The sequence below is a fragment of the Tasmannia lanceolata genome, unplaced genomic scaffold (assembly GCF_043159265.1).
Source record: "Tasmannia lanceolata isolate RefF3 unplaced genomic scaffold, GAP_Taslan_0.1 ptg000003l, whole genome shotgun sequence".
Lineage (NCBI taxonomy): Eukaryota > Viridiplantae > Streptophyta > Magnoliopsida > Canellales > Winteraceae > Tasmannia > Tasmannia lanceolata.
The window spans coordinates 50074258-50085639 of NW_027518680.1; the positions used below are offsets into that span (position 1 = coordinate 50074258).

The 11382-nt window shown below is 36.7% G+C and overlaps 1 protein-coding gene across 1 annotated transcript; it reads left to right on the top strand.

Annotated features, from left to right (window-relative positions):
* Window positions 1–10065: 10065 nt before the first annotated feature.
* On the top strand, window positions 10066–11127 carry LOC143869866 (uncharacterized). The gene has a single exon (XM_077376425.1). It carries the CDS (start codon window positions 10066–10068, stop codon window positions 11125–11127), a length of 1062 nt encoding a protein of 353 aa, XP_077232540.1.
* Window positions 11128–11382: the final 255 nt, after the last annotated feature.

The following is an 11382-nucleotide window of genomic DNA, read 5'->3' on the forward strand; positions in this document are numbered from 1 at the left end:
GATGGCTGGTCATCAAAGTCCAGGTGGATACTGTTGCACATTTTTTTATTTGTTTAGAGTTTTAGGGGTTTGTGGTCAGTTATCTGTCTTAGTTTATTTCATAGGTACATGCTACTCTATTTACTCCTTTCTTCTAGTTATCTTTATTTCTTACACAACCTCACATGTTTACACACACTTAGCTGTAGTGTTGAGTTGTTTTCTTTACTGCTCTTTGCATGTTTAGATGTAGTGTTCTTATTCTTTTACTGTTTCCTTATTGCTCTTCACATGTTTAGACGTAGTGTTCTTATTCTTTTACTGTTTCCTTACTGCTCTTTACATGTTTAGATGTAGTGATCTTATTCTTTTACCGTTTCTCTTATTGATATTTTACATGCTTAGTTATAGCACTTTATTGCTTTCCTATTATTATCTCTTGATCACAGGCATAGTTGTAGCTCCTTTTACCGCTTTCTTGCTTATTCCAGTTTATCATATTTGCTCTTTTATACTATTACCTGCTTAGCAGTAGCTATACATGTGGTTGTTTACTGCTTTCCTAGATATGATGAGCTAGGGTTAGATGTGATGAGTTAGGACTTGGATGTTTATTTTTCTTTATCCATCCCCGGGTCATGCATGCTTAGGTAGGCGTTTTCTCAGGGATGTCGATTCTCATTTCACATGATTTTTTTCCAAAACTCTTCAAAGTCAATAAAAGATGGCATAAGAGACCGAATGCGCTCTAGCAAGTAGGATGCCTAACACCTTCCCTACTCGTAACTAGGCACGGACCCAATTATCTCTGGATTTATCCATTACACAGAGTAGATTTTTTGTTCCATAGCCTATCCATGGATGACGACTCTTTATTATTTTAGGTACGTCTTGGTTTGGGGCTCTGTCCTTGGATCAAGAGGTATCTCATTTATTCGCCACTCATGCTATGCTTTGAGAGTGGCATCATTTAGAAAGTTCCTTGGTAGAGCTCTCCTTCATGTGGAGATCTAAAGGACCGATGGGGACTCGTTCCTCGCCGCTTCTCAGGATCGGGGTCCACAGCCCCCAAATTTAACTGGTTTGGACGTCCGACGGGGTCCCTTCAGATGCCCGAGCCATTCTGAAGTCTCGGGACCAGAGAGTTGATTTTATTAATCCCATTACAACGGGCGCTCAAAGGTGTTCCTTTGGACATCCGTAGACATTTCGGGCTCCTGATTCAGGCTCCGAATTGACGAATGAGAATTTTTCTTTCTGGGGCATTTTTTACCCGATTTTCACCAAATCTAAAGAGACCAAAACTTCTTCGTTTCTCATCGAAATATAACAAGGTTGGATTCGTTGGGAAGCTTATGATGGGTTGTTTACTAAGGATCCAAAAAACGTGATGGAGATTCACCGGAACTTTGTTGGATGGTGAAGAACGAAAATGGTTTTTTCGAAGAGAGAACAAAACGAACCCATGGTTTTTTCGAATCGGATAAATCGCAAGTTGGAACCCTAGGTGCAACCTTGCCATTGGGCTCTTGCAAAGGCAAGGCACCATTCAGTCTATCATTCCTCTAAATAAGTTTTCATAGAAATGCTATCCATTGTCCACAAAGCCATAGAATTTAAATTTCCAAAAAATTTGAAAGATGTGAATCAAATAATAAAAAAAAATTTCTAAGAAGAAAAATCCATGAACAAACATTTCTGGAAAAGAATACTTTCTAAGAAAATCTTTCTACACATCCAAACATGACATATATAATATCAAGATTATTTTTTTTAACACTCGCAAGCCCAATGGCAAGGTTGCACCTAGGAGTTCACTATATAAAAACTCTTATATGATGCATGCTCATATTTTACGATGAAATATATGAGTGAGAATAAGTACAAGTGCTGCCCACTTCTTCAATGATTCGAACCATTTATCGTCTCCTATCAACGATTTTAACCCTCCAATTTATGGCAGTTAATTAATTGGAGGGACACAAAACAAAAAAGAAGCAGTCTTCATTTACAACCTCAATTAGAGGATTAGAGTCATAAGATGAGAGTCGACTCTGTTTTCGTAGTTAGCAAAACTCCGTTTTAAATGGAAAAATACATGTTTTATTGGTGTGCTGTTTAAAACTCCGTTTAAAATTTTTACTACAAATAAAACTCCGTTTTTTGAGGCAAACATTTTAAATACGTTTTTTTGGCCAACTTTCCAACTTTACCCCTGCCATATTTTGTAAATGACAAAATTTTAAACTCATTTGCTTGTGTTTCTGTTTTTTTTACTACATTTTTTTAACCAATGCCATATTAAAGTCGAATGTTTTGCCTTCCCATTCTTTTGCTGAATCACGTTTTGCTAACTATGGTCCCATCCATAGCAAGACATACTAGACAAATGGTTTGGATCATTGTCAAATAAGTAGGCCTCACTTGTACTTCTTCTATCCACTTATATTTTTCCTTTGACCATTCATGCATCAAATAAGAACCCTGATTTGGGAAAAATTATTTAAAAAATTCAAAGTTGTGCTGAAATTGTGAATTAATGGTAGACTTTTTAAAATCATGAAAGAGGGGCTGTCAGGTACAATCAGAGTGGTTTTAAGACAACAATACCCTTCTTGCTTTTCCCTCCACCTTTTAGGAACTAATCCCAATGCACTTTCACCTACCTTTTTCAGCTTTTACCTTCTTCTTCCCCAAGCCTTCCAAATGGTAAAAACTCTATACCCATTGCCATTGCCATTAGAAAAAAACTCCATTGCCATTGCCATTAGGAAAAAACTCCATTGGGTCTCTTTATTTTGCTTTGGATAATAAACCTATGCTCTGGTAGGTCCATTGTCATCCATTTGCTTAGATTTTACATGTTCTTTGCATGTTTTTTCTGTTTACAGTGATATGGTTTATTTTCATCCTCTTTACAGTGGTCTCTTTGTTTGCTTTACATGTTTGTTTTGATCTCTCTCTCTCTAGAGGGAAACCCGAATGGAATTCTTATCTATACAATCATGTTTGCTTACATGTTTGAACCAATTTTTAAATCTCAGAACCACTTTTTATACTCTGGAACCAGTATTTATTATTCGAAACCAATCAATAGTGGTTCCTAGAGTAGACATAGTTATTCTGGGTGTGTACATACACTCCATGACCCTATCTAATCAATATGAGGCACTATGTAAACAGTCAGAACATCTATTTATACACTTGGAACCATTATTTCGACTTTTGAACCAGTAAATTATTGTTCCAAGAGTGTTGCCACCACAAGTAAGTTATGGTTCAATGGTTCTAAACGTTATAAAAAATCAGATGCTCTATTTAAACACTCAGAACAACCATGTATACACTTGCAACCATTATGTAGACCTTGGAACCACAATTAAGTGGTTTCGATTGATTAAATAGTGGTTCCAAGTGTGTAAATTATGGTTCCAAGAGTGTAAATAGTTGTTCATATATTGTAATAGTATTTCATTGGTTGTAAAAGTGATCATGAGTGTATCACTAGTGGTTTAAACACTCAGAACAGCCATGTATACACTTGGGACCATTATGTAGACCTCGGAACCACATTCCATTAGAATATTATCTCATGTGGAAATTGTCATTGCTCATAAATGTAGCGAATACAAATGAACATTATGAGGATCCTATTTTATATGGAAATATTGGTGTACCTTCTTCTACGCCAGTCGTACCGACTTTGAGCCCCAGAAATAATTCCGTCCGTGGAGTCTCAGCAACACCTATTCCATATGAAGTTGTTGCTCCCAGAAAAGGAATAAGACATGGCAAAGGACATACCAACCATAGGTAAAATATACAGGGATTGACGGGGGAATTTTGTACCACCCGTTTATGAAATTGTCATTCCATTGATGAAATTGTCATTCCATTATTCTTAGGCTAATATTGATCGGGTGGGTAGATATTCAGTGGACTTGAATGAAGATTATGAGGATCCTATTTTTAATGAGACAGAGGAAGATACAACTCAACATATGACCACTACGATGTAATCTATTAAGAGACTGATTCACCTACATCGCGACGTAGCTCAAATGCGTTCGTCGCCTACTCCAGAGCCGTTTGATTAAGTGAGTGGTTAGAATTATTTAGGGTTAAAAACCAATAGGAAAGGTATTCGATATCTTATATTCCTCTTCTCCTACTTTCTAGGATGAAAATTCTGAAATTGCCATCTCAAACTGCCTAAAAAATGGCGTCAATGTCCCAAACCAGCTAATCCTTTCTCATCTCGTCGAAACCAAAAAAATTTCATCTTCCAACGCATTTCTCTCGTTATTCCCTTTCCTTGTTTTCCTCTATATCATTGCTTTTTGTTTTGCTCTTCTGCTCCGTTTGCACTTTACCAGGGAAGATGAATAATTTGGTTTTGGCAGAAAGAAAGTGAGATTACGTTTCTTCTTTTGCCTAAAGAAATTGGAATTAGTCTAAGGGAAGGCAGGAGGTTTGCTTAGTCTAAGTAATTTCATTAGGCTTTGCTTTCAAGTAGAATTCTAGGAAGTTCTCTCTCTGTTTGGGAATGACAACCGTGGATCTTCATATCCCAACAGAAATAAGATTCTGGAGCTCGATTTAGCCTTGCATTCATTTGCATATATACAATTGTTTATTGTGATGAGTGATGAATTCTGATGTTAATTATGCCAACTTCAAGCCTTTGATCTGTTGTTTGGGGTTGATAAATTCCTATAGCTTTAATGCCAATGGACCTATTGCAATATGTGTTGTATTTTTTAAAGTGAACGCTTTGTTTTAGCATAGTTCTATGAGGCATTGGCTTTTAATTGTCTTCATTTGTCAAGAGAGGAGTGGAATTACAAATAGCGAGTGAGGTGCGCATCTTCGAGAGATGAAGATACCTTCTATTCTGCCTGACCGTTTTTTGTTTCTCGGGATATGAATTCTAAATTCTCAAATAGCTTGCAAAGGTCTCCAAAAATAAACAAAATTTCAGTAGACTATAATTGATCTCAGGCTCAGTTTCATCTCAATATTCACATTTCTGATAATTAATCACAAATTTCAAACCGAAAGGAACATGTGAAAAGTTCCTAATTCTAAGAATGAGGTTCGACTCAAAGCTCAGTCTTGGTAACTTTCAAAAATTCGAACTCGTCTTTTTCCCCTCCACCACGCTTGTACCTATTGTGATGCCTTGCTTAGATGCCTTTGTATTTTTATCCCTGTGTCTCTTCCTTCCACAATCCTCTATTTCCAATCTGCCTGTAAGATATTTTGTCTCTCAACACTTTCCCCAAATTCGAACTGAATATCTTTTTTCTAGTGATTGGCACTGGTGTTTTAGAGGAATGTGAGATGGGTATCGATGGAATCAACATAGCAGAGAGTAGAATGATGGCTTGGCGGGAAAAAAATCGAAGAAGATGAACATAAATGGAAATTACAGCCATTTTTTCGGGGAAGAAGAGATTTTTTTCTTTCCGTAATTATTGTGGCCCTAAACAATAGGAAAAGAAAGAAATAGCTTACCGGTTACCTAAACCATCCGGTCTTACCTCTTTTTAATCTTGCCAGTCAAACCGATCGAACGGCTCTGACGTAGGCGAGTAACACATTTGCGCCACGTCGAGATGCATGTGAATCAGTCTCATTATTAATTACATTTAGTTGGACAGTTCTATATTTGTCTCATAGAATATTCATTCTAACATAGTCCCTACCATGCAGGCACGATGTAGAGTTCAGTAGTTATTTTCATAGTGATATGCATGTTAATGGTGCCATTAAATGCGAGGATGGTAACAGTACAGAGGGTGATGATGACTTTGGTGAGGACGATGAGGGCGAAGGAGTGGACCAGGTTGGTGTACATAACGTTATGGGCGACCTGTTCTGTAATACGTATACAAGGGAGCTGATTGAAGTAGATAAAATGGTTGTAGATGAATTAAATGAGGGGAGTATAGGACTTGAGGAACCACTTCCGGTCCTTATCTGCATAAACCAGGAGAACATACTCCAAAAAACCACTATTTATAGACTTTGTACAAAAACCATTATTTAGAGACTTGAAACCACATCAAACAAATGTTAGAGGATCCATGGAAACACTAATACAACAGTTGGAATCACATATTAGAAAGTTGGAATCAGAATTACTGCATAGAGGATCCAGGGAACCACAAATTAGACAGTTGGAACCAGTATTGCTAGGTAGGATCCATGGAATATGGGTTCCAACTTTCTAATATGTGGTTCCATGGATCCATTGAAACCATTGGAAACCATTGAAACCCTAAATGAACCCTTAAAACCATTGAAACACTAAATGAAACCTTAAATGAAACCATTGAAACCATAAATGAAACCCTAAACCATTGAAACCCTTTGAAACCCTAAATGAAGGCATTGAAACCCTTTCAAACTATAAGAAACCCTAAATGACACCATTAAGACCATAAATGAAACCCTTTGAAAACCTTTGAAACCATTGAAACCCTAAGTGAAAGCCTTCAGACCATTGCAACCCTTTAAAACCCTAAATGAAAGCATTGAAACCCTTTCAAACTATAAATGAAACCCTTTCAAACCCTTTAACACCCAAAATGAAACCCAAAATGATGAAATACCAACTATAACCCTTTGAAACCCTAAATGAAATCATTGAAACCCTAACTGAAACCCTTGAAACCATTGAACCCTAAATGAAACAATTGAAACCTTTTCAAACCATAAATGAAACCCTTTGAAACCCAAAATGCCGAAATACCAATTATAACCCTAAATGAAACCATTGAAACCCTAAATGAAACCATTGAAAACTATTGAAACCCTAAATGAAACCATCGAGACCCTTTCAAACCATAAAGGAACCCTTTCAAACTCAAATTAAAAATGCCGAAACACCAACTATAAATGAAACCCTTTGGAACCACAAATACAACAGTTGGGACAACATATTAGAAAGTTGGAACCAATATTACTGGACAGAGGATCCAGGGAACCACAAATTAGACAGTTCGAACCAGTATTACTAGATAGAGGATCCATGGAATACTGGTTCCAACTCTCTAATATGTGGTTCCATGGATCCAACTTCAATGGAATAATGGTTCCAACTTTCTCCTAAATCCTAAATGAAACCCTTCAAACCATTGAAACCATTGAAAACCTAAATGAAACCATTTAAACCCTAAATGAAACCATTGAAAACCATTGAAACCCTAAATGAAACCATGAAAACCATCAATGAAACATAAACCATTGAAACGCTTTGAAACCCTAAATGAAACCATTGAAACCCTTTCAAACCATTAATGAAACCCTTTGAAACCCACAATGAAACCCAAAATGCCAAAATCTCAACCATAAACCTTTCAAACCCTAAAGGAAACCATTGAAACCCTCATTGAAACCCTTTGAAACCCTTTGAAACCATTGAAAACCATTGAAACCCTAAATGAATGAAACACAAAATGATACCCACAATGCCGAAATCCAAACAACAACCCTTTGAAACCCTAAATGTAACCGTTGAAAACAAACCATTGAAAACCTACAAACCCTAAATGAAAATCCTTGGAAACCACAGTTAGATCTTTCAAACCCAAAATATTATTTCATTGGTAACAAATAATGGTTTGAGACCATTGAAACCCTAAAAAATAGAACACCACCCAAATGAAACCCTTTGCAAATAAGTGGAAACCCTTGAAATACTAGAGTCTAAATAGAGGAAAATACCTTTGAAAATACCCTTCAAACACACCATTCACTATCCCTCAGAGGAAAATACCCTACTCTTCCAACCCCTCAAGAAGAATACAAAACAAAACAAAAAATGAAACCCTAAAAAATGGTTTAAAAAATACCTTTGTAGAGTTGAGGGGGCTGGTTTCCAGCGAGATAGGGAAGGTTTCCGGCGAGAAGGACGTGCTTCCGGTATGAGGGACGTACTTCCCGGTGAAGCGTGTCAACTTCCGGCGAAGAATATTGAAAGTGAGATGAGGGTGAAAACGTCGTATGGAAGAGAAAAGGGAGAAAGTGAAAAAAGGGTGAAAAGAGAGGTAAAACGATGTGTAAATGAAGAAAAGGGTAGTTTCATCCATTTCACTCTCTGACCGTACCTGACAGCTCCTCTTTCAAGATTTTAAAAAGTCTAGCCTTGATTCACAATTTCAGCAAAACTTTGCATCTTTTTAATAATTTTCCCAAAATTATAATTATAATTCAAAAAATTCTAATAAAAAAAATCCATTCCCTCCAGGGCAAAATGCGAATACCACGTCTTGGGAGTCGAATAACTTTCCAATGTTTTCCCTTTCAATTATGCCCCCTTGATTCCTTTCCCTTTTTTTAAACCAAACACCGAAATTGCAATCCAAATGCATCCAACATGTATAGAAAAAATATCACGAGGCCCAAAAATTTGGATGATTTAAAACATTAATATATTGTTAGCCACCATAGATAAGTTATGCCTCAATAATTTTCTGCATAGAATGTTCCCAACCCTTCTGATTTGTGGGGTATCTATACCGTCATTTTTTGAACATCCTGAGCCATCGAGTTTTCTGCAATCAAATTTGAGGGTTAGAATCATTCTATTGGAGAAAATTTTGGGCATGGTCTAGGACTAAGGAGGGGGACCAACAAATGGATGTTTTAGATCATCCAAATAAGTGACCCCACAGTTCTTTTTCTACACGCTGGGGTCTCTTATATAATTTCTCTCCAGAATAGACCATTCAATGTCCAAAAAGCCCACAGATAAGCCCTGAAATAAAGCTAAACATTCCATAAATAAAAAAGGGTAAAATGGTAATTTAAACAACTACATTACGCTTTCTACCCGCACCCCCAATAGTAGTCAAGTTCTCGGCCGCCGTTCCTCCCACTAAAACCCTACCTAATGAAAGGTTTTTTTTTCCTCTTATTCTTTCCTTTTTCTCTTGTTTAGGTTTTGATATCGCGGATAATTGGATTAAAATTGATGATCATTGATGATTCTAGGGTTTCATTTTTCTCTCATAGTTCTGAGTAGATCTTTAAAATTTTGGGTTTTGTTTATTTCTGTGTTTTTCTAAATTCACAACGCCTTACTGGAGGTTTACAATTCTAGATTCTAGGGCTTTTTTTTTAAATGGGTAAAATTAGATGATGTAGAGGGCGTTTTGCCTATAGCTCTGATATATGCAATTTTGTGTACAACACACGTTTGTGCCTAGGGTGATTGTCATTATAAGTGACTGATGTGTCATTGTTAGTGTATTATTACAAGTGGTATTAGTGGGTTACTATAATGTAGCTAGGAAGTTAGAAGTGGTTTACATGAGATAGAATTTTGGTCGGGACCGAATCTGAAATGTTAAATTTCGGATTTCGGTCGGGACCGAAACCAAAATTTTACGAAATCCGAAATTTTGGATTTCCCGGATTTCAGCTGGAAATTTCGTTAAATTGATTTTTTTCAAAAATATATAATTTTTTCTGGAATTTCGGCTGAAATTTCGGTAATTTCGGTCGAAATATTAAAATAATACCTTTTTTTATCGGCTTTTGGCCGAAACCGAAACGGAAATTTAAATCCATGGATAGGAGATGTGTGAATAGTTTTTCATCTTAGTGGAGTAGTTGCATGGAGATGTATTACTGTTGGAAATTTAATCTTGACCAGTTGATCTTGATCATCTATCCACTTGACATTCTTGGCTTGGAAGACAAGACTTTACAACATTGGAAATCTTCTTTGTGGCATTTAATGGCCTAGGGACTATGTTTCGTGTTTTGGAATTGTGTTAGTCATTTACTTTTCATGTAATAGTGTGTTAGTGGTGCTTAGGAATGCTAATAGTAATTAAGAAAAGTTAATTTTCGAATTTGTAATGAGGGCTAAGATTTAGACCTTATATCTTCTTCATTTGTAAGTTCTTTTAGTGAAATTTGAAGGATTTTGAGTAGTACAGCAACTTGGGTTACTTTCTTTGTGTGTTTGACATCAAGAGAACAATCTTCTTGTCTTGAAACTCATCTTTTCCCTCCAACCTCGTTGGTTTCATTACAAAAAAGTGGTATCAGAGCGTAGGTTGAAAGTTGATCATGGCTTCCAATATGTTGCTACCTCAACTTCCTCGATTCAATGGCAAGAAATACAACCAATGGAGCATTCAAATGAAGGTGTTGTATGGATCTCAAGATCTATGGGATATTGTTGAGATCGGCGTTGAAGAACCGGAGGATCAAGCGGCTCTCACTCCACAACAACTCAATGAGTTGAAAGACAATCGGAAGAAGGACAAGAAGGCTTTGTTCTTTATCTCTCAAGCGGTGGATGAAGTCATCTTTGAACGAATTTCATCGGTGACTACGGCAAAAGAAGCATGGGATACACTCTACACATCATACAAAGGAGAAGACAATGTAAAGTTGGTAAGATTACAAACCCTTAGATGTGAGTTTGATGCATTAAGGATGAAAGATTCGGAATCGGTTGAAGATTTTTACAATCGTGCTATTTCTCTTGTGAATCAATTGAGAATAAATGGTGAAGACATTCAAGATCGAAGGTTTGTGGAGAAAATACTTAGAAGTTTGACTCGAAAATCTGAGTATATTGTTGTTGCGATTGAAGAATCCAAGGATTTAGCTACTTTATCCTTAGAAAGTTTATTGGGATCGCTACAATCCCATGAACTACGAATGAAGCAATTTGATTCTTCTCCTCTAGAACAAGTTTTTCAAACTCAAGTCTCTTTTAGGGGTAACTCTAGAGAAAGAGGAAGAGGAAGAAATTCTTTTTGTGGAAGAGGGAGAAATGGTGGAGAAAGAAATCAAGAATATGAAAAAGATGAAAGTGGTTCTTCTACAAGAGGAAGAGGGAGAGGAAGACCTCTATCCCAAATTCAATGCTATCATTGTCAAAAGTTTAGTCATACCATGAAGTATTGTAGAAAGAAGATTGTGGAAGAAGGCAAGAAAGACTCCACCTTCATGCATGAGAAAGAAGAAAGTAAAGAAGAAGACACACTTTTTCTTGCTTTTAATGTGCAAGAAGTGGCTCTTGAAGAGACGTGGTATCTTGATAGTGGTTGTAGTAACCACATGACCGGCAACAAAGGTGTATTTGTAAAGTTGAATGAATCTCTCCAAAGTGAAGTTTGAACGGGTGATGACAAGAGGCTTTCCGTAAGGGGAAGTGGTGATATTCTTGTTCAAACAAAGAAAGGCGTCAAGCGCATCTCCAATGTTTTCTATGTTCCCGGTCTAAAGCACAATCTCTTGAGTGTTGGTCAACTTCTAATGAAAGGGCACGATGTTCATTTCAAGGAAGATGTATGTGAAATCAAAGACAAGAATCATATTCTCATAGCCAAGGTGAGAATGACTCAAAACAAGATGTTTCCTCTAAAGTTTCAA